Genomic DNA, 24,672 nt, shown 5'->3' with positions numbered 1-24,672 from the left:
GTGTTGTGAGTCCTTTCTGAAAGGTGACAATGGACATAGCAGATGAGGCAACTTTTCAGGTTTCATAGCCCAGATAGATAACTAGTGCAATATTGGTATGAAAATTAACTAGTGCAATATTGGTATGAAATTAAAAGGCATGAATTAAACAGAAAAAACAACATAATCAGCAGTTTGTATTTACCAGTTGGAGGTGCCTCTTCTCTGCACGCAACCTCTGAAAAAGAACACATCTGATATAACTGGTGCTTCCAGACTGTCACAATTTAAAGGTGGGATTCAGCGACAAATTCAGGCTGCACAATTAAAGGTGATTTGGTGGTCTCAACACAACAAGCTCACTTCTTCCTTCACCCCTGTTAGATTTTCATATCTATTGCAGCTGAGTGCAAAAATAACTAGGCTATTAAGACTGATAGTTGAAAAAATAAAGAAACAAGGTTTATTACTACAAAGAAAAAAATGCATGCTGTTGCAGCCATTGTGGTGCCATGAGGCTTGCACTCACAGACACCATCTCTGATTGACTAGAAAGGAAGAGACAGGAGGAAGTAAAGCTGAGAAAACAAGCCAACAGTTTAAAGAGAGAATCAGCAAGGGAAGAATGGGTGGTCTTTTTGTCTATTGTCCCCCACTGGTTCAAGTTACATGTGTTGGTGCTTTACTCCAAACACCCCCCCCTCCGGTCAAAATTGGACTTTTTTTTTTTCCAATAATGAAAGTGATGGGGAAATACATTGAAAAGTGTGGGTTAACAACTATTTGACACAATGCCATACTAAAGTCAGGATCATTCAGAACATGGTATTCCCGATCTCTATGTATGAATGAGAAAGTTGGACAGTGAAAAAAGCAGATAAGAGAAAAATCAACTCATTTGAAATGTGTTGTTGGAGGAGAGCTTTGCGCATACCATGGATTGCAAAAAAGACAAATAATTGGGTGTTAGAACAAATTAAACCAGAACTGTCACTAGAAGCCAAAATGATGAAACTAAGGTTATCATACTTTGCAGGGCCAGTTCTAAAGGGCGGCCAGGTGGGGCACTGGCCTGAGGGGCCCTGGAGCTACAGGATGGCGGCAGAGACTTCAGCTCCTTAGGGAAACCTCAGCCGCCATCTTTCTTAAGGGCACGGCTGCATGCACAACTGCAGAACAACTTAAGTTAAGCAAGGGAATGGCGGAATCCTGAAGCTCTCACCACACGCGAATCACAGAAGGGGAGCGCTGGGGCCTGGGGCAAACGTGTCTGGGGCTGGCCCTGGGTGCGCGCACGCGTATATGTGTGTGTGCGCACATGCATGCAGGGCCCCGGCATGTCTGGCACCGGCCCTGCCTGCTGCCATCTTGGCTGATGGCAGAGATGCGCGCATATAGCACGCACGTGTGTCATCAACGAAGATGGCGGCGGAGGCTTCATCCCCTTAGGGAAACTGTGGCCGGCATCTTGGTTAATGGCAATGCTAAAAGGCAGGAGACAGGTAGGTGGGGGGCTGCATGCGCACACGCACGCGTGCACACATCACAGCCTTGGGCAAACTGATACCCAAGGGCCCCAGCATGCCTGGGGCCAGCTCTGATACTTTGGACACATCATGAGAAGACATGATTCACTAGAAAAGACAATAATGCTGGGAAACAACAGAAGGGAGTAGAAAAAGAGGAAGGCCAAACAAGAGATGGATTGATTCCATACAGGAAGCCACAGACCTGAACTTACAAGATCTGAACAGGGTGGTTCATGACAGATGCTTTTGGAGGTCACTGATTCATAGTGTTGCCATAAGTCGTAATCGACTTGAAGGCACATAACAACAACAACATATAATCTCTCTGCAAACAAATCAGAATGAATGCTCAGTAAACAGCTAATGCTACCCAACCTTCCTGCCAACGTTGTGCAACCACATCAGGATGAATGCTCAATAAACAGGTTGCTTGGAAGCAACCAAAGCAAGCAAGCATCTCCTTGTGCAAAAAAAACAAACCAGAAAACATTAATAGTATTAGTTATATTATTTAACTATATTATATTAGTTAACATGTCATATATGCCATGCATGTGAAGATTCCCCTACATCCCAGAAATAAGTATTTGAGTGTTGTAAAAATTACTTTCCTTGCTCACCAGGTTTTTCTGACTGCAAATAACAGTATTCTTAATTAACACGCACAAACTGTTTGGTGAAGTTGCCACTAGAGGGCGTAAAGAGAGACTTGAAACATCAAATGAAAATGGCCTTCAAGTCGATCCTGACATATGGCAACCCTATCAATAGGGTTTTCATGGTAAGTGGTATTCAGAGGGGGTTTACCATTGCCGTCCTCTGAGGCTGAGAGACAGTGACTAGCCCAAGGTCACCCAGTGAGCTTCATGGCTATGTGGGGATTTGAACCCTGGTCTCCCAGGTCATAGTCCAGCACCTTAACCACTACACCAAAGGCACTCAAAAAACAAAACAAATCTAGCTGCTTCGTTCTAGCTTGATATAACCCCTTATTTTTCATTAACATCTTTGAGCCGTTGCGCCCTTAGACTTGAGTTTCCTTACTATGAATAACCGATTCTATCAGAAAATGAAATTAGGAGGTGAACTTAAAATATTGTAACATTTGGGCAAGCAATGAAAATAGAGAACCCTTTGCAATGAAGCTGCCAGAGTTGTCTATATGATGGTGGGGCTCGTGTCTGACACCCCTGTTTATCTGTAAATACAACAAAATCATATCATACCAAAGTGAATGTATCTTTTGCCTTCTGTCCACTAGCTAATTTTGGGTTTTTTTGGTTAATTTCTCCAGAAGGCTCATGTGCTACACCTGGGCATATTCAATGGGTCTACTCTGAGTAGAACTTAGTTGATTGCAACCCATTGACAGCATTTTACCCAAGGGCCTCTAAAATCTAAAAGCAGTGCTGGCTGTGATTTTAGTTTACTTGCCTGATTCACCATATGGAACGACTTCTCTGGGTGGATCTAAAATGATGCAGAAATACAGAACAGATAAAATTGTTGTTAGGGTAAAACTTTGTTACTGTAAAAACACCAAAGCTTTGTCAAATGATTAAGATAACCATCCTTTTGTGATGATCCCACAGTTAAAACACAAGAACAAACCATAAGAACATGAGCACATAAAAACAAACATTAACATTAATAACAGCGATAGACAACATCAGAACCTAGCCAGGCATTCCAAAGGCCTGTTGAAATAGGGAAGTATTCAAACGCTCAAGAGTGCCAGCCATATCTCAGGAGGGAGGGTATCTGACAGATTTTATGGGGAATGAGTGTGTGGAGATAAATGTTTACAAAAAACTCTCCCTGTTTCAGCTCAGTACGAGTCTGAACTTGGCTTATCTGAAGATTAACTTGAAAGTAAGTCCTATCATATGTTGAAACCTGGCATTCAAGATAAATCCCAGATGAAGACCAATGCTCCAAACCCACGTCCCTGCCTGGACACAGAAAAAAAATCCTTTTGGATTACCTTGTGATTGACACTCTGTTGTAAGGTCCCCAGAAGAACGGTAGCCCTCACTTTCTTCTTGCAATTCTGTTTTTTTAGCTCGTTTTTGTTTCCCGTCTGTTAAATTTGAGAAGAAAAACAACAAGTATTTATTTATTGTATTGAAGTAGAGGCAATTAGCAAGAAGAGTATTATTTACAACCCCTACACACATCTGGTGCTGGTGCATGAACACCTAAACACTAATGCCACAAGTCAATAACACTGCTGGAATATTCATTCCCACAGCTCCTATCTAATGTTGGCTGCACAGAAGTTCACTTCAGTTGTGTATCGGTGAGTATTTAATGACCTGCAAGTTTATGTTAGAGCTGACAGCCACAGGTACATAAAAGGGAAGTGTAGCTTTTAATATGAGTGTTTAGTTTAATCAGATAGTGGCCTGTTCAGAAAGTAATTTACATTACAATAGAAAATACATTAATCGAGAAAGGCTAAATTTACAGACAGTGGTAGCTGTTAAAACTAGAGAAGAGATCTCACCAATTCACAAAGGCCATTCCAAGCCCTAAAACAGGCTGTCAATAGCCAGACTTTTGTCTCAAACTGGCTTTTGAGTATGATTCAAAAGTATTACAGAAAAATAAACTGAAACAAAATGCTAAACCCATGGGTGCCTATTTTAAAAAAATATGTCACTTTAGCATAGTCACCATGGCCTTGAACCATCTCTATCTGTGAAACTGCACACTTGATTGAGGATTCTTGCATCTCCCTTCGGTCCATGTCTACTCAGATAACTTGTATGACAAGTGTTGTGGTCACCTAAGCTTTCACTGTTATTGTCAACAGTTAGATCTGACTAGGCGAACCAAGTGGTTGGAGATCCCACTTCCCAAGTCTAGAGATGCCTCCGGTAAAAAATGGAAAGATCAACAATGGAAACTCTTATTGATTCCTTTTTACTGTAAACATATACATATTTGCAGCTACAAGTGGACAGCCATATACCAGAACCAAGATCATACACAGCACAGATATTGGGGATGTACACTAATACATTATATTTCATGGTATTGCCTACATCACTTAACCTCAGTAAAGGAGTACTCTCACTTATAGTGTGCATGGATCTCAATACCTGGAGCAGATGTTCTCTTCTGCCTTCGGTCAGTGTCAGAGACAACTGACCTTGATCTTCATGGCTGGCTGGTTTTTATAGCATTTGCTTATCTTAATCTAGGCTTTGCATACTCACATCCATGCTACACTCTTATTTCTCCCTCACAGTGTGTACATGAGTTTAATTCTGCATCCTAAGCCTGTGGTCTATTATTTTAACCTAATTCACTTCTATCAGCCACAAGCACTTAGGTTGGCCAAAGGCCTGGACTTTTTATCTCCTGTTGATGTTTCACTGAGAACTTTGCCTCAAAGTGAAAGTAACACAACCCAAGGGAAAAATAGGACAGTTCAACTTGCTCAGCTCCAAGTTTTCCTGGATGAATCAGACTATCTAGCCCCTTTTCAATCAGGCTTCAGGCCTGGTCCTGGGACAGAGACTGCCCTGGGCGCCCTGCTTGATGACCTACACCAGGCATCAGACAGGGGGAGTACATCCCTGTTAGTGCTACTGGACCTCTTGGCGGCGTTCAATACAATTGACCATGGTATCATTCTGGGCCGTCTAGCTGGGATGAGATTGGGAGGCACTGGTTTATGGTGGCTCCGGTCCTACCTGATGGACAGGACCCAGAAAGTGGTGCTGGGAGAGTACTGCTTGACCCCCTGGCCGTTGGCCTATGGGGTACCGCAGGGTTCCATTCTGTCTCCCATGCTCTTTAACATTTATATGAGACCGCTGGGAGAGGTCATCTGGAGATTTGGAGTACAATGTCATCAATATGCTGATGACACTCAGCTCTATCTCTCCCTACCCCCTGATCACAGGGAGGGAGTGCTCATGCTAAACCGGTTCCTGGAGGCCGTGAAGGGCTGGATGTGGGCTAACAAACTGAAACTTAATCCAGACAAGATGGCAGTGTTGGTGGTCAAGGGGAAAACTGTGCCAGGGATAGGGTTGCAACCTATTCTGGATGGGGTTGCACTCCCCTTGAAGGAGCTGGTCCGCATTGGGAGTCCTCCTGGATCCTGCCCTGCTGCTTGAATATCAGGTGGCTGCGGTAGCCAGGAGTGCTTTCAGCCAGCTCAAACTGGTCTACCAGCTGTATCCATTCCTGGAAGCAGTTTACTTGGCCACAGTGACACATGTATTGGTGATATCGAGGCTTGATTACTGTAACACACTCTATGTGGGGCTGCCTTTGAAAACGGTTCGGAAATTACAGTTGGTTAAAAATGTAGCAGCCAGAATGTTAACTGGAGCACAGTTTTATCGACTCCACTGGCTCCCAATTTGTTTCTGGGCCCAATTAAAAGTGCTGGTTCTGACCTTTAAAGCTATAAAAGGCCTTGGACCAATGTACCTGAGGGACTGCTTACACCCATATGTATCTGCCTGGGATTTAAGATCATCTGCCTGCAGTCTCCTCTGCGTGCCTGGAATGAAAGATGTTAGACTGACAGGCACATGGGAGACAGCCTTTTCAGCTGTGGCCCCCAAACTTTGGAATATCTTACCCCAAGAAGCCCACTCTGCTCCCTCCCTGATGGTTTTCTGGAGACTTCTGAAAATGATCTTGTTCCAGAGAGCCTTTGAGAGCGACTGAGGGTACAGCCTGACACTGATTTTATGCCTTCTATGTTATTTTTTATCTCTGTAGTCCCTTCAGTACCACTCCCCATATATACGTGTATGTGTTTGTGTGTGTAGTATTTTAATTGCATTTTATGTATTTTAATTTATTTTAATGTTTTTGTGATCTTTATTATGTACAATTTTTATTATGTACATGTTTGATTTTATTATAAGCTGCCTTGAGTGCCCTATTATAGTGTAGAAGGGTGGGATAGAAATATTTTAAATTAAATAAAAAAATAAAGGCTTGCCTTTTATACTACATTTCCACTACCTTTTATATAATTTTGTGTACTTATATCAAATATTAAGGACTTGGGATGACCAATATCCATAGGAAAAACAGAGGTGGCCCATAACAATAGCCAAGCACACAAACTAAATACAACAGGCACGGTGCCTGCCATAGGAGAAGATGTGGGCAAAATATTGATCTCTTGGGAGGCAGGGTTAATTAAGTAACACTTTTTTAAAAAAAACAAAAACTGGCTGTACACACTCAGCACACATAAAGCACATCCCTCCCCTCAAAGAACCCTGGGAACTATAGTTTACCCCTCACAGAGCTATAATTCCCACTCTCCTTAACAAAGGACAGTACCCAGGATTCTTTGAGGTGGGGAAAAATGTGCTGTGTACACACCCTCAGTCATCCGTCCCCCTTTTCATTACCTTGCTTATGAACTGAAGCAGCAGAATTTGAGTTACTCATTGTTGTATCTGTTTGAGAGAGAAATTGTAAATCAGATAAGTCCTTCCGTTTTTTCACAATCCACTTCAAAGTTATACAGACAGACAATACTAACAGCCTTGTTTTTAAAAAAGCAAAGCAAAGCAAAAGCAAAACTAAGAGATCCTTGAGAAGAGCTGAGTAAGTTAAAGAGTAAGAAGTGTCTCTAACACAATGAGACATTTCTGAGAAAACATCCCTAGGATTGCACTGCAATGCAATCCTGTTATCCTGTATGATAATCTTCATAGAGGAAAAATATCACACGTGAAGCAGCCTTAAGACTTGCAATGAGAGCATACTTTCAAGGAGCAGATTTTATCAAGTGCAGTCCCAACATGTTATTGCGGCATTGCAGTGCACAAATGATCCTGGACCTCTCAGCAGCCAGCAATCATTACCATCCACCATGGTGTTCTTCTGCATTATCTGTGCTGGGCTTTAGGGGCACACCATGCTCTGGCATTTCTGTTCCTACTGGTCTAATTGGTCCCAGATGATAATGCTGGGCACAATTTCCTCTGTCCCATGGTGTTAATGATAGGAGGTTCCACAGAGCTCTGTGCTATCTACATGAAACTACTTGGAAGTGTTGATCAGGGATTTGGCGTGTGGTGCCATCCATATGCTGACAATGTTCAATTCTCTCCTTTTCATTAAAGTCTTCAGGAAGAAGTGTGGATCAGGGTGACTAGAGTCTGTAATGGGCTGCATGAGGGCCAGTGGTGCAGTGATACATTTTGAAGTTCAAGAGCTCATCATGGCAACCTCCATACCCACACCCCTAAGAAGAGGGCAGAAATGCAGGCAGCTCTGGCTGAGCCAATATACACTCCAAAGACCCACAGTACACAGCACAGCATTTCATCAGTATCAAATGACAGACGAATAATAGTGAGCTGGAAAATGGTGGCATAGTGGTTAGCATGTTGGGAAGACCATGAAGGGGTGACCTTGAGCCAGTAGTCTACCTAATAAAGGGATCATGTGGCAGGCCAGGCATATGCTTCACCCCTCCCCCCAGCTTACAATGACTGTGGCAAACATCACTCTAGCTGATCACGCCGTTCCTCTTGTACTGAAAAAAAGCGTTGCAGCTGCACTCATCCATGTTCCTGCTTTGCTACACCAATGCTGAGGGCTAATAAACTAAAGCTTAATCTATTCAAGATGGAGGTGCTGTGGACAGATGGCTTAACTGACCTATGGATAGGGTTGTATTTCCCCGTAAGAATAAAATTTGCAGATTCAGGGTGCTATAGATCTGGCCTTACTTTGGAGGCTCAGGTATATTTATGGCACAGCTGGTATAGCACAGTGGGGAGGAGAGCCTGGCTGGGAGTCCAGAGTCTGTGAGTTTAAATCCCCGCTCGTGTCTCCTGGGTGTCAAGGGCCAGCTAAAGATCACCCCCACAGTGAGTGGCTCAGTGAGTGGTTACTTGCCCTGCCACCTGTGCAGCCGTGGGCAAACTGCATAGTCCCAAGGAGCCCAGTTGCCCCCAAGCTGGCAGTTGCGGACAAGGAAGGGGCTGACTTGTGCAACTGTGGCAAGCTGAGCAGGCCCTAGCCAGCTGGGGAGGACTAGCCTCAGAGGGAGGCAATGGTAAACTCCCTCTGAATGCCACTTACCATGAAAACCCTATTCATAGGGTAGCCATAAGTCGGGATCGACTTGAAGGCAGTCCATGGCACAAATGCCTTTCACCAGCTTAGTCTGCTGCTATAATTACTGTCCTTTCTGAAGAAAGAACGCCTTGCATAGTACAGTAATCCTTTTTTAATTTTATAGATTTATATCATGTCCTTCAATAACAAGTATTTCTAGGATGGCTTACAGCAAAAACCAATAAAAACATCATTTTGCAAATAAGATATCACCACAAGAATAAAAACAGCAGATCCACTGACAGCATAAAATCAGTGTTAGCAAAGGTTAAAATATTCCAAAGCAAGGTCACCACACAACTAAGAAGGCCCTATCCCTAGCCATCTGCCACCTTGAGGGGCGGGGGCTCCAAAGATCTGTGTTTATACTATTGGCAATGCTGTCTGGGACTGATAGGAGATCACATCCAGCAACATCTAATGGTTACAGGTTAGACACCCCAATTTATACTTGGATAATATCCAGACTTGATTATGGCAATACACTGTACACAGACTGCCTTGAAGACCACCCAGAAATTTCAGTTCAAATTATGGTAGCCACCAGATTATTGACCAGAACCAGCTGCTTGGAACACTTCACCAATGTGAAAATATCTTCACTGTCTTCTATTTCTGGGTACAATTCATGGTGCTCGTTTGTGCCTTTAAAGCCTTACAGAGCTTGGAACCAGAGTATCTGAATGACTCCTTATTCCCATATAAACCTACGCACAATTTAAGAACTTTCTCAGGGGCTCTACTCCATGTTTCCCAGCTTCCGGAGATTGTGTAGATGGTGACCAAAGTCAGGGTTTTTTGTGTGATGTTGAACTAGTTATAGAATTATCTCCCTAGTGATACTCATTTACCACATACTCTGCTAGATTTGGACACCAGCTAAATACAATGTCATTCCCCCATGCTTTTAATGCACAGATGGAGAACCTGTGGCTCTCCAGATACTGCTGGATTACAACTTCCCTCATCTTCTTTAATTTTTATACTCTTGCATTTTATTGCAATATTCTTTTGCCTTGAAATATTTATTCTGGAAGGTGGAGATAGAAATGTTTTAAGCAGACAAACTAATGGCTACAGACTGGTAAATGCAATTGTAAATGCTTAGAAGCAGTGCACTGGTGACTCTGGAAATGATCACCCTGCAGGGTAAGTATACAAATAAATCCTCAGATCAATGTAATGATGGCAAGCTTACAAATTTCAGTACCATTTCATTGATGCTGGAAGCACTTGGAAAGTCAAAGTACTCAGTTTGTTCACATAATTTTGGGTTACTTCCCTCACTAGAATGAGGCCTGACTGTTGGTTCTCAAGTGTTCCACTGTCTCACATCATATTTGAAGGGGCATTGCTTATTCTAAAGGACTGTCCCTCACTTCTGAACCTCATAGCCTCACAGAACTTTATTGAAATAATGAAAGTAGACACGACTCCAGAGGAACCTCTATCTTTTAAAAACTGGACCTTACAATCTGCAGTGCACAAAAGAAACAATGAAATGGTTCTGTGCATGGAAGAGCCACTGGGAGTTGTATTAACCCTCACAAATGGAACTTCTCTGAAGCTTTCTTTTTCCTAAGAATCTATTTGCTTGTTTCTAGCTAAACAAAATATAGCCTTAAATAGATATGACGTCTATATTCCTCCAACATCCATTCTGTGCACTTGTAATTTCTAATATTCTTGATATCACATGAAAGTCCTGCAATTTCAAAAGAATGCTGTTATAGACAACATACCAATAGAAGTGGGAAGGCCTGGGGTGGGGAGGACTGGGTGGATTTTCTGATATGTTGCTAGCAAGACACAATGAAGCTTCACATAAAATATATGAATAGTAATTATAAGATATTTCTCTAACAAATACATCCTTAATAAGTAGATGCACTAGTGACAAATGCTAGCGATAATTAGGAAAGGTATTGAAAATAAAACAGCCGATATCATAATGCCGTTGTATAAATCTATGGTGCGGCCGCATTTGGAATACTGTGTACAGTTCTGGTCGCCTCATCTCAAAAAGGATATTCTAGAGTTGGAAAAGGTTCAGAAGAGGGCAACCAGAATGATCAAGGGGATGGAGCGACTCCCTTAAGAGGAAAGGTTGCAGCATTTGGGGCTTTTTAGTTTAGAGAAAAGGCGGGTCAGAGGAGACATGATAGAAGTGTATAAAATTATGCATGGCATTGAGAAAGTGGATAGAGAAAAGTTCTTCTCCCTCTCTCATAATACTAGAACTCGTGGACATTCAAAGAAGCTGAATGTTGGAAGATTCAGGACAGACGAAAGGAAGTATTTCTTTACTCAGCGCATAGTTAAACTATGGAATTTGCTCCCACAAGATGCAGTAATGGCCACCAGCTTGGACGGCTTTAAAAGAAGATTAGACAAATTCATGGAGGACAGGGCTATCAATGGCTACTAGCTGTGATGGCTGTGCTCTGCCACCCTAGTCAGAGGCAGCATGCTTCTGAAAACCAGTTGCTGGAAGCCTCAGGAGGGGAGAGTGTTCTTGCACTCGGGTCCTGCTTGCGGGCTTCCCCCAGGCACCTGGTTGGCCACTGTGAGAACAGGATGCTGGACTAGATGGGCCACTGGCCTGATCCAGCAGGCTCTTCTTATGTTCTTATGTTCTTAAAGTGATACGTGATATTGGTTAAAGCAGCATATCAAGAATGATAATTCTACTGAGAAAGGCTAGATTAATGGCATTATCATCACCATCATCCCACCCTTCCTCCCAGTAGGAGCCCAGGGCAGCATGAGAAGTAAGGGCTGTAACTGCTTTGCACACAGAAGGTCCCAAGTTCAATCCCTGGCATCTCCAGGTAAGGCTGGGAATGTCCCCAGCCAGAAACCCTGGAGAACTCCCTGTGTTCCTAGGAATAAGTAGTAATGGCTACAAAATCTAAGCATTATAGTTAATTTAGGCTTTAATGGGGGTCCTTACAGAAATAAAGATACCCATCAACACTGCATTATTTTAACAACATTCCAGAGAAAGGACCCTGCAAAGTATGGAGAAACATATGTATTGTGTTACCTAACATTTCATAGGCAAAATCCTACTTCGTGTATGTTATGTGCTTTCAAGTCGATTACAACTTATGGTGACCCTATGAATCAACCACCGCCAATAGCATCTGTCATGATCCACCCTGTTCAGATCTTGTAAGTTCAGGTCTGTGGCTTCCTTTATGGAATCAATCCATCTCTTGTTTGGCATTCCTCTTTTTCTACTCCCTTCTGTTTTTCCCAGCATTATTGTCTTTTCTAGTGAATCATGTGTTCTCATAATGTGTCAAAAGTATGATAACCTCAGTTTCATCATTTTAGCTTCTAGTGATAGTTCTGGTTTAATATGTTCTAACACCCAACTATTTGTCTTTTTCACAGTCCATGGTATGCACAAAACTCTCCTACAACACCACATTTCAAATGAGTTGATTTTTCTCTTATCCACTTTTTTCACTGTCCATACATAGAGATTGGGAATACCATGGTCTGAATGATCCTGACTTTAGCGTTCAGAGATACATCTTTGCATTTGAGGACCTTTTCTAGTTCTCTCATAGCTGCCCTCCCCAGTCCTAGCCTTCTTCTGATTTCTTGACTATTTTCTCCATTTTGGTTAATGACTGGGCCAAGGTATTGATAATCCTTGTTAAGTTCAATGTCCTCATTATCAACTTTGAAGTTACATAAATCTTCTGCTGTCATTACTTTAGTCTTCTTGACATTTAGCTGTAGTTCTGCTTTTGTACTTTCCTCTTTAACTTCCATCAGCATTCGTTTCAAATCATTACTGGTTTCTGCTAGTAGTATGGTATCATCTGCATATCTTAAATTATCGATATCTCTCCCTCCTTCATCTTGATCCAATCCTGCTTTCCATGTGATATGTTCTGCATAGAGATTAAAGAAATAGGGTGATAAAATACATCCCCATCTCACACCCTTTCCAATGGGGAACCAATTGGTGTCTCCATATTCTGTCCTTACAGTTGCCTCTGGTCCAGAGTATAGGGTGCATATCAGGACAATCAGATGTTGTGGAACCCCCATTTCATTTTAAGAATTCCATAGTTTTTCATGATCTACACAATCAAAGGCTTTGCTGTAATCTATAAAACACAAGGTGATTTTCTTCTGAAATTCCTTGCTCCGTTCCATTATCCAATGTAGGTTTGAGATATGATCTCTGGTGCCTTTTCCCTTTCTAAATCCAGCTTGGACATCTGGCATTTCTCACTCCATATATGGTAAGAGCCTCAGATCTTGTGTTATAGCTCCTAGATAATGCTTGTTAGACATGCTAGGTTACAGTTTCTTCAAGAAGTATTGACTGTGGAGTCCGACATACATTGGACTCCTGCTTTAGACAACCTACTTCCCATTGCATGGTGCCTGCAAAAAAAATAATTCTGGAAAACTAGTTTTCAGAATATAGTCAATGCTTTAAATTCCACATACAGAAGCAAAATAACATCCATGTACTTGAAGTAAAGTCATTACCAAAATAAAACAATCCAGCAATTGAAAAAGATTAACTGACCTGTGATGTTGCTATGTATGATTGCCTCTTTTGTAGCTATAAGTGCTATTCTGTTCGTCCTTGCTATTTCATAGATGAAATACCTGAAAGACAAAAGGGAAATATGAATGGCTTTTGAATAATTATTTCCCGGAGCAATAGTAGCTGGGTGTCTCATTCAGGGTGTCACATACGCATTCTGGGTGGGGTGGAATAAGTCACAACTCAGTGTCAAGTAATCTTAGATCGGCCCTCATACACAACTTGACTCATAGCAGTAGGAGTGGTCTTAGTTCATCATGCCCTTGCTAAGCAAATAAGTACAAATGAAAAAGGCGATTTTGCCTGCACTGGGAACACAGGGGAGGGGAAGAGAGATTGAAAATATCTAGCTACTGGTGCTGGTCTGGCTTTGAGAGCTAACCACAGGTATTATTTATTTATTATTTGATTTATATCCCACCCTTCCTCCCAGCAGGAGCCCAGTCAAGGTCATTGTCATCACTGTTGCTTTCAATGGCCTGCATTGTGAGAGCGACTCATGGGAATCAACAATCACATTGCTTGAGGCTGACTGTATGCAGCTAACTATGTCTGATTGGCTAGGTTTTGCCAGTCACAAGGAAAGGAGGCTATATGGAGGGGAAATGTTGATAGGTGTCATTGGCTTCCCAGAAAGCCAATTTAAATGGGGATTGCTTGGAGGGGGGAATTCTTGTTTGGGAGAGTTATGTGGGAGGCACCAAACCACAGTGATGCAGACTCCAAGCAAGAAGACAAAAAGGTAATAGAGAGCGAGTGATTATAGTATGGGAGAAGAGGAAAGAAAGGGGGTACTTAGGCTCTGGAAGACTGGTCACAGTCTTCTGAGGGTGGGCGGGCAGAACACTGCCTCTTTTGCTCCTAAGGGCCAGTTCCCTTTGCTAGTTAGGCCCTGAGACACAAGGTCTGAACCTCAGGAGACCATTCAACTGACAATATCAGAAGTACATATTAAATTTTAAGTGAAGAAAACCTTATTACATTAGAGAAGCCCCAAGACAGCAAAACTAGGAATGCCCAGAGATTTGAACCCAAGGAAGAGGTTGGATTACCATGAATGCATTCCACAATAGACCTTCAGGTTCAGCATGCCAACAATAGTTTTATATCTCTCACAGACTCAAAAACCTTTAGGGGATGACAAATGGGAAAACTCTGGTCTGGCACTCTTGAATGAAAGCAAGATGGAATGGCAAAGAGGTTGTATTCACATTTGCATCTAGTCTTCCTAACACTCTAAATAATGAGAAATGGACAAACCCCTGATATATTTGGATGGCCATGGACAGCACAGTATTGCACATCTGGGAGTTACCTAGTTATTCATTGTTACATTGATACTGAGTTTATTTCCTGTTTTCAGTGCCTTAAGAGGTGGCATGTAAATACATCTTCTGACTCTGCTGCTGCAACTGTTACTACATTCATGTCCAGATCACAGAGGGAAATTGGAAAGAGTAGCAATTAGAGATGCTATCTTTAACACCAAGTATGATGCATCTAGAGGGGGAGAGGTTTTGTGTGCTTCAGCAATTTCATTCATCCAATTAGTTATCATCCAACTTTTAAATTGAAATCTCTATAGTGGCTTTCAAACAAGAGGAAAACACAACAAAACCACAGCAAAACAAATTAAAATTAAAAATACAATCTTGGAAAAGACCATAAAACAGCAGCTCTGAAATCAGAGGAAGGCAGGCCTGTTAGGAAGTACAGCATCAGATTAGACACTAAGGAAGCAGCCCTGAAGAGAGTGTTTCAAAGTCAGGGCACTGTCATGGACAAGGACCTTTCCCTATTTGCCACCTGCCTAAGCTTTCACAGGCAGGGCACCCAGATAAGAGTTTCTGATGCAGATCGTAACATACAGGAGGCTACTTTGTGTGTCTTTCTAGGTCCCAGTCTGAATGTGGCTTTAAAGGTTATAATCAGCTCTCTGAATTGTGTCCAGAAATAGACAGCCAGTAAAGCTGATGAGGCATGTTTTGACTGACCTGTCTCAATCAAAACTCCTATAGCTGTGTTGTGTATCAATTGTAGTGCAGTCTTCAAAACACAGACACATTTACAACCAGGGTTATGTTGAACCTTTTCAAATGAGAGGTTTGCTTAATGTGGGAATGCCATTTGCCCCCCCCCCCATTCTCCCATTTAGTGGCAGCTGCCTCTGATTTTTCTTCTTCCCTTAAATTAGGGGGGCAGGGGCCCTCCAGATGTTGTCAGACTCCAACTTCTATCACCTCTGACCCAGCCAGCATGGCCAGTCAAGAGAATGGTAGCTGGAATCCAACAACATCTGATGGGAGACAGGTTTCCCCCATCCCTTTAACTGCTTTAAACAGTTGCAAAGTTGGTGTCTCAGTTAACAACTTGAAGAGTAGCAGCAGGAGGAATTCTGACTGCTACCATCAAGGTTAGCACTTCAATCACAGATTCACCTGGACATCTCCACCTGAGTAAGGGATAGAGCCAATACTACTTCTGATATTAAAACTTGTTTTTTTGCAGGAAGTACAACACTATCCAGAACAGGATGAATTCCACCTCATTGCTTTGGTCAGTAACATAGGAAGCTGTCTTCTCCCAGGGTAGACTCTAGACTCATACTGCCTGGTCTGACTAGCATTGGCTCTCTAGGGCAGGTCTAGGGAGCCTATGGCTCTCCAATTGTTCTTGGACTCCAACTCCCATCAGCATCCAGCAACATCTGGATGGTCAAAGGTTCTCCGCCCTGTTCTTACAGTCTCAGGCAGAAGTCTTACTCAATATATTTTACCTGATCCTTTTAACTAAGATGGCAGGGATTGAATCTAAGACCTTCTTGCCTGTGATCTATCACTGAACTATAGTACCTCCTATAAAGCCAGCTACCAACAACACCTCTGTCTATCTTATCTAAATTGAGCTTCAATTTATTAGCCATCATCCAGTCCACATCTATCACTTGATCAGCATTAGATTAAATGGAGAGATAAAGGTGTTTGCTTGCAAACACCCAGATGACAGCACTAATTCGTTTCACATAGATATTATACAATAGGGGGGAACAAACCTTCGTAGAACCTCACATCTCAAGTATAATGGGGCAAAGCAACAGTGCCCTCATACTACTTTCTGGAAGTGACCTGCCAAATAAGAACAGTATCACCGCAGCAGAGTTTCTCAGTTCCCACTCTGAACAGCTGTTCCAGAAGGATATCATTATTTCTAGCATCCAAAGCTGTTGAGAAGTACAGGAGAACTAACCAGGTCACATTCTCCCTGCCCTTCTCCCAGAAAGGCAACAGTGGTAGGTTCTGTGGCAGAATCAGGTCAGAAACCAGAATAAAATGGATCCAAACAAACTGTGTCATCCAAGAAAGCCTGAAGTTGTGCACCCTCCGCCCATTCAAAGACCTTGCCTCAAAATGGTTTGTGATAGTTAGCATAGTCTTTTGGGTCCATCTAGATTGGAGGATGAAGAATTAAAACAGAAATGCCAGTCTAATGATGATCAGTGTCTGCGGGTCTCCTAATAAGAACCCGCTTATTGGGTTAATGATCTAGTTAGAGGTACCTGCTCTGTGAAACTTTTATTCCTTGCCATTCCCTTGGGAATTATATTTGCGGTTAACTATAGCAGACATTTCATGATGCATACATTTATGCCATGTATATGTGCCTACAAGTGGTTATAAGAATTAGAGAAATATATCTATACCTAATGCGTATACATGTGAAGAATAAAATACATGCATGTATTTTCATGCACATGCATTCATTATAAGTGCATAAGTTTGTGTGAACATGTGGTGACTGTATGCCCACGTATAATGTTGTCTTCTAAACTATAGAGACAGCTACTTAGAAAACAACAGTTTGTATGCCTGCTAGCATAGGCTGTTCTCCAGCACACAAACCATTCATCTGAAAGATATGGAAACCGAAACACACTCACTGAAATTAACAAAGTACCCCCATTTTAAAACACAGAACACAGGACAGAAACTCACCTCATGATGAAAATACACAGGTAATACTTCTGCAAATCTATGCACACCATGAAAAAAAGCAGATATGGAGGGGAAAAGATATAATAGGAGCGGAGGGATCCAGGTTCAAAACCACATTTCGCCATGAATCACAGACTGACTTTCGGCCAGTCACTTTCTCTTTGGCTTACCTACCACAAAAGGTGTTTGTGAGGATAAAATGGTGGGGTGGGATACAGCTTTGTATACTACACTGAGTTCCTTGGAAAAAAGGATGGGATAGAAATGTTAACAATAATAAAACAACAGGGATGTCCTTGGGGAAGCTAGCTTACCTCAGCATGCATAATTAGGTGATGCAAATAAACAAACCAGTAAAATGAAATTGGGTAGACTGAAAATTAAGAGCAACCCAAGACGTATACAAGTAAACAAACACATGCTCACTATTTATAGAGTGTACATGTATTTAATGTAAAACAAGTAAATTAATCCAGAGCTTGACCCAGAATTCTCTTGCTAATTCAGGGCCCTGAATATATTTCTACCAAGGACCTCTTTGCTCTGGCTCTTTTAGAGTGAGGTAAAGTGCTGAACAGTCATGGCTGCATGGTAAGTATGTAATAGTTCTTCTTGGTCAGGGCTAGTTCCAGATTAGACAGGCCCCTTTGCATAGTGCAATGTGGTGGTGGTGCCCTCTGGCACTAGTGCCACCCCCTGCCGACTCACCCATCCTGACTTCCTGGTCGCTCTTTGGACTGTAGACGTTTCCAGCAGAAATGGCTGGCTCTAAGAAGCCTCTGCTATTTTAAGATTCCATAATGTTGCACAGTAATACTACAGCAGCAGCTTCAGAACACTGTGGAAAATTCAAAATGGCAGGAAGCTTCCCAGCCATTGTTGCCAGGTAAGCCCATGGCCAAGTGACAGGGGCACTTAATGCCAGCACTAGTGGATCCTGTTGGGATGTTTGTACCCAAACAGCTGCCTGAAGAATCTGGGTCCTGCTGGCATAGTATAGCTCGCCTTACTAATATTGCCAAAAATAACATCCTAGCGTATGGTCAAAGGGCACCTGAGGCCATCAACTTGCTGAAGCTAAACAGGTCTAAATGTGGTAGGTGCCTAGATGGGTGCCTACCTATGAATCATAAGTATACCACCTTGGGTTTAATGGGGAGAAGTGGGATGTTAATGAAAAAAAAAATAGAATGATTTCTTGCCAGTATCACAAACCAATAGTCAAGAAATCAGAAGAAGTCTAGGACTGGGGAGGATAGCTATGAGATAACTAAAAAAGGTCTTCAAATGCAAAGATGTATCACTGAACATCAAAGTCAGGATCATTCAGATCATGGTATTCTCGATCTTTGTGTATGGATGTGAAAGTTGGACAGTGAAAAAAGAGGATAAGGGAAAAATCAACTCATTTGAAATGTGGGGTTGGAAGAGAGCTTTGCGGGTACCATGGACTGTGAAAAAGATAACTAATTGGGTGTTAAAACAAATTAAACCAGAACTATCACTAGAAGCTAAAATGATGAAACTGATGTTATCGTACTTTGAACACATCATGAGAAGACATGATTCACTAGAACATACAATAATGCTGGGAAAATCAGAAGGGAGTAGAAAAAGAGGAAGACCAAACAAAAGATGGATTGATTCCATAAAGGAAGCCACAGACCTGAACTTACAAGATCTGAACTGGGTGGTTCATAACAGATGCTATTGGAGGTTGCTGATTCATAGAGTCGCCATAAGTCATTGACTTGAAGCATACAACACATACACATCACAAACCAATCAAATGCTATCCCAGCAGCCAGCTACTACATACAATTAATTCTGCATCCTATTATTTTCCCTATGTCAGTCAGGGCTCCCAAAACTGTGGTCCTCCAACTGTGAGCTTCATTCAGGTTCTCTGCAGCAGCATGCCTGAAGATCTGTGGTTGAAGATGGGAGATGGCACACCCATCACATTAAATATTTATTTATTTTTAATTGGATTTGTATAACGTCTTTTATTTCTTACATTATATTTTACTGTGTTACAATTTGAATTCTATAGATTCTAAGAAATAAAAGCAGCAATAAAAATAAAATTAAATACCATAAATCATCTAGCACAGCACATTACATTTGCTACAACAGACAGAAAAATAATTAAGTGATCTACGAAGACCCTCAGCCATTTTCAAGCAGTCCTTGGGGGGAAAAACCATTTGAGAACCACTGCCCTGTGTGATATTAAGTTTTGTCACTTTAGCATTACTGTAACTCTAACTTGGCTTGAATTCCTGACCATGATCAAGTTTTGTTATCCAGAAAAATACATAAGAAAAAAATGGAAATGAGTTTTTTTTAAATTTTCAACTCTTAAGAAGCATGTCATGATGTTAGGTATAGAACCAAACCCATATGACGCCAGATTTAGATGCATCCTGGAAGAAACACAATTTCATATTTTCCTTTGAAGCACTCATTGTACTGTCAATTTATGGTAAATCTACATTACATATTTAACCCAGCTTGAAGTCATTCAGCTGCTTAATCTGGTTTAAACTGTATGTTTCAGAAAGTAGTGGAAACTATTTGCCAAAGATCACTACCCCATCTCTCCCAAAACTATAATTCCCATGGTCCCTTGTCTGAGCATGATTAGCATTAAATAGATTTAAAATTCAGTTAAACGTGAACTGCTAGCTTACAGTGCTTGCGAAAATCATAGCAACAAATTTCTGCCATGCCTTAGTTCCCTTCATTAGATGACTTGACCACACAGTGAGCAATCACATTTAATATCTAACACAAAACTCACCAAATAAATAATGTTCAATAAAGACAAAAACAGCCAGTGATCAGCAAAGAAGAATCTAAAGCTTTGCTCACCTTAGATAGAGAACACGAAACAAATCACTTACCAACACAATGCTTACGCTTTCAAGCACTATGTTCTCAGATAACAACAGACCACGAGCCAGTCAGAATCCAATCCGCAACAAAATTAACACTTTGGTAAAATAGTTAAAAAGAATTAAAAAATTCATAGAAGATAGCAGCTTACATGCATTCTCAGGAACAAGACTTTCTAGTCTGTTTAGCTGTACTCCTCCCTTCTGCTACAGAACATCCTATCAGGTCACTCACCGGTTTCGTCATTAATTGCGAAAGTTATATGCTAATAGTTTATGCTAATTTTATTTAAACCTAGAGGTTTCATAATAATGTTGGCACATTCATGTTAGACATCCACTTCCTGCTTGCATTCAGAATGATATTGAGTAAGAAAATGTGAGTTCCCCCAAATTTGTACTGAGAAGCTAAACACCAGATCTGGAAGATTTTTAATTGACTTGCCCTGAACTGAAGTTTAGGGGCTTGTTCAGGGCTAATCATTCTGATCTTTTTGTTGCCTGCAAATTGAGGCAGATATTTACCATTACTGAGAAGATATATACCATCTGTCTAAAACCAATTTCAGACCTGATATTTACATAATTCTTTGAAAGTGTGGTTGAGAATACTTTTCTGAGTAGCTGATAAATAAGATCATCCTATAGTTAGAATACAACCTGTTCTCTTGAAGCCAGGAAGAAATTTGCTACTTAATTTAATGGGAGCCTTTTGAGACTGTATTTGATATCCCGCAACAACAGGTGTGATGACAACAGAGTCCTTCCTTGTCTCTCCCTCAGAATCAGCAGAATGCTCTCAAGACAATTTGATGTTGGGATTGCATATTGCTCCATGCTGACATATGGGGCAGACATAATTACTTCTAATGCCTTGGCATTCACAACATGCAGTGGTTTGCAACTTCAAAGCAACAGGTAACAACATTGGCAAATGATCTGTCATATGTCTGAAGTTTATCCAACGTGCCCTTTGTTGGGATACGCCTTTCCATAGAGTGGACAGGATTACAGATAGCAGGCATTTGCAACACAAGGCATGCTCCTCAACCTTTGCTCCATACCATTTATTTTTATTTAATATTTATTACATTTCTATAAGGATGTTACAGAGAATTTGCCTTTAGGGGTGTATTGCCTCTGACAATGGAGGCAGAAGACAGCCTTCATGGCTAGCAACCTTGGATAGGCTTATCCTCTTCGAATTTGTCTAATCCTCTTTAAAAGCCACCCAATGTGCTGGCGGAGCTACATTTCAGTTTATTTGCTTCCTCCTTTCTCATAAGGAGGAGAAAATTCAAAAATTTCATTTCTTTTTGGAATACAGAACTCTTCAAACATTCTCATCACAATGCCATAATCTCGCTGTTCTGCTTCCAAGAGCTACAAACTATTGCCATCCAATATTTAAAAAGACCTTCTGTAGATAATTTTTATACCTTCAGTGGCCTGCATGGAAAGATTGGTTTACATTATTTCCAGGATTTACTCAGTATATAGATTCAAGTTACTCTCAGTGCTCCATTCTCCCAGCTCTGTGGTGCAGCTCTTTGGCACCAGATTTCTGGTATTCTGATTCAGCAATGGGGTATCAGATTCAGAAATATCTATCAAATAAAGGCTTATTAATAACATAAAAAAGAGAGAGACTGAATATCAGAGTGCATATCTGGAGAACAAAACAATTGTGGTAAATGTTATGTCGGGGGCGGGGAAAGAAAAGTGAAACATGTTTAGGCACAAAATAAATACGAACATTTCTTATACTTACACAGAAACTATTAAAGCAAACACAGATGGCAGAAAAGAACCCAGACAGGAAAAGGAGACTAATTAAAAAGAAGATGAGAGACTGGCAAGGCAAAAATAGAATACCTAAAGGCAACAGTGAAGTAATTGTTCAAGACCAACAGGCATCTTTCTGAGAGAGGAAGAGAGCTTTCAGTGAAGGAAGCCCTGAAACAAATAGTTAAAGTGGAAGGTGGGAATTACAAAGCCTAAATACAAATCTCAACAATAAGCCTTTGGCACCTTATTTCCAGCTTACAATTAATTTTCCAAGCCTGCCAACCTTATATATTGAAGATGTTTACATCTGCTTGCTTCAGGAGAGCAAAGCTTCAGAGGTAAGCTGTGTGGCTAATTGGGGGGCAGAGTCTTTTCTGCTGTAACACCCAAACTTTACAATATCCTCCCCAGCCATATTTGTTAGGGGATTATTACACTATTAATCTTTATGCATTGTTATTCCCTAGCTTATGAAAATAATTATATTATTGTTATTAGCCACCAAAGAGGCCTCAATTTATTAGAAAAACTAGATATAAATATTTTAAATTAAGAGATAGTTTTCAGAAACCAATGGGAGAACATTTCAACATCCCAGATCTTAACCTTAAAGTGGCCAAACTACAGATATTATCTCCATGCAGTGAAAATGTTACCTGCTGATTTCTGCAGTGAAATTACAGTTAAAGGCACAGAAATATGCCTGGCTGACCTTTCTGCCTAGTCAGTGGGCAGACCTAAATCAGCTGCGAGTCATCACATTGCTAAGTCCTTAGAAGATGTCCATGCATTTGTAAACCCCAAAGGAGCCATCCCATGCTAGGAAGTAAATCCCATGGAACTTGGTGAGACTGACTTCTGATCGTGCTTAGGCTTACAGCTGCCCAACATTCAATAGGGCAAAAACAGTAGAATTTCTAAGCACACAACTAGGCAAAAAACATTTAAAGACTTGATCAGTGCCTGCATGCCGCTTATCCAGTGCTTAAGTCTGGAAACAATATAGTTCTCTTCAGGTGTGGGCTTCAAGTGGGGGGGTGAACATACAAGTCCCACCCACAACATCCCCATGACATTCAGTACGTCTGGCTGAACTTAGGATCTCCATACAGACTTTTTTTGCTGAACATGTGATGGTTAGGAGAAGAGGGGGAGGCTGACAGCAGCATGCACAGGGACATTGTACTGTGGCAATGTGGTGTAGTGGTTAGTGTTGAACTAGGAGCCGGGAGACCATGGTTCAAATCCCCACCCAGCCATGAACCTCACTTGGTGAGCTTGGGCCAGCCAGTGTTGTGTTCTGGTCCAGTGCTAGATCCCATTGAGAAAGTGGCAAGGCTGAACAAAGACTACTTGACCATGGAAAAGGCCAAGTGAGCAACTTGCTCAAAGGTTGGAAGCAGACCGAGATCTTTTAAGCCTCTGTCTCCTGACCACCACCTCCACGCTAAACTCCATCGTCTAGAACTTGAGCCTTAAAAGGCCAGCCCTCTGGCCTGAAGGCAGACACTTCTTTTCTGTTCCCTTGCCTTCCTCCTGTTGTGGTCATGCGCAGTGGTAGGCATCTGGGTTCTTCAGACTCATGGGAAGGTGCCCGTGGGTGTCTGGGCTCTGGCCCCATAGGCTCTGGTGGTCTGGGAGGTTCCTCTGGGGGTTCCTGTCCAACATCCTCAAGTTCAGTGGTCTCCTTATATTTAGCAGTCAGCTCTGAGCCCTGATCCTGCTCCCTGTTTGGTGCCCCTGCAGCCTCCAAATCCATGTCTAGATCACTGCCAGATTCAGCATTAGTCAGTCTCTCAGCCTAACCTACACACACAGAGTTGTTGTGAGGATCAAATGGAGAGCGGGGGAGAATAACAGATACCACCTTGAGCTCCTTGGAGGAAAGGTAGGATATAAATATAATAATAATCAAATAAATAAATAAATTGAGGGTGAGGGTGGCATGCACACCCCCACACTGCTACATAGTCTGAGCCCTCACACATTCTTTTGAATGCCTGAAGGGGGTCCATAAGTAAAAAATGAATCTCTCATCCTCAGCAGGTCTAATATAAGAAGAGAGGAATTGACAGTTGCCGAGATAGCAGAATAACCACTGTACTACTATTCAAAGTCAGCTCCAAGTCTGAGGGAGCCCTACGCAAAGTGCCCCCTGATAGATTGCTTTGGACAACAGTGCTGCAGCAGCAGCAGCACTCCGAGGGCAGCTAGGAGCTGAGTTTCCCACAGTCCCCCAGGACACCTGACATAACATTTCCTCAGAACATGGTTGGAAATCAAATTGCCGCCTCCTCGCAGACCCATCCAGCTCACACTGGGAAAGGGATCAGTGCTGGTGGGCCTTAACCCCTGTGCTAGAGCCTAGGCAGCAGCTGCCTTTGGATGCCACGGGCTAACACTGGTCCTGCTGCTGGCTTAAAAGATGTTGCCCTCAAGAGACAATGCCCCCTCCCCAGTAGCAAATGAGCATTGTGTGTGTCTTTGGCTATAGATGGTGGTTCTGCCAGGCTTGAGGGGGTCCTATGCAAGGGGCCCCCTCCCTACATGCTGTCCTGGTTGCTTTGCTGCTGCCGCCCTGCTTCCTCCCCCAGCCCATGTCACCCTAGATGCCCTCCTGTCTGCCTCTTTGTAGCTCAGCTCTTAAAGACACACACACACAATTTCCCAGGTGAGGGTGGTAAGGAAGTGAGAAGGGGTTCCTTTCTTCTTCTTTTGGTGGGGTACGCTGTGCAGTCAAATGCCTGCTGCTGAGCCTGGCCCCTTCATTTCCCCACATGCGGGGCTCAGAG

At 42.0% G+C, this 24,672-nt stretch overlaps 1 protein-coding gene across 8 annotated transcripts in view; it reads right to left on the bottom strand.

Annotated features, from left to right (window-relative positions):
- The window catches only part of TMEM40 (transmembrane protein 40), a 30,985-nt gene extending 8,317 nt beyond the window's left edge, over window positions 1–22,668 (bottom strand). The window contains exons 1-7 of one of the 8 annotated variants that reach the window (XM_061618216.1): window positions 20,102–20,225; window positions 19,015–19,123; window positions 13,183–13,265; window positions 6,902–6,949; window positions 3,493–3,588; window positions 2,943–2,978; window positions 185–217 (exon numbers count right to left, since the gene is read on the bottom strand). In XM_061618216.1, the coding sequence (XP_061474200.1) occupies window positions 185–217; window positions 2,943–2,978; window positions 3,493–3,588; window positions 6,902–6,941 (205 nt within the window). In that variant the 5' untranslated portion in view covers window positions 6,942–6,949; window positions 13,183–13,265; window positions 19,015–19,123; window positions 20,102–20,225. The other 7 variants (XM_061618214.1, XM_061618213.1, XM_061618218.1 and 4 more) reach the window with 7 other exon arrangements.
- Between the last annotated feature and the right edge of the window lie 2,004 nt (window positions 22,669–24,672).

The sequence above is a fragment of the Rhineura floridana genome, chromosome 3 (assembly GCF_030035675.1).
Source record: "Rhineura floridana isolate rRhiFlo1 chromosome 3, rRhiFlo1.hap2, whole genome shotgun sequence".
Classification (NCBI taxonomy): domain Eukaryota; kingdom Metazoa; phylum Chordata; class Lepidosauria; order Squamata; family Rhineuridae; genus Rhineura; species Rhineura floridana.
Note: the sequence above shows the minus strand (reverse complement) of the source record. Positions and strands in the feature narration are given on the sequence as shown.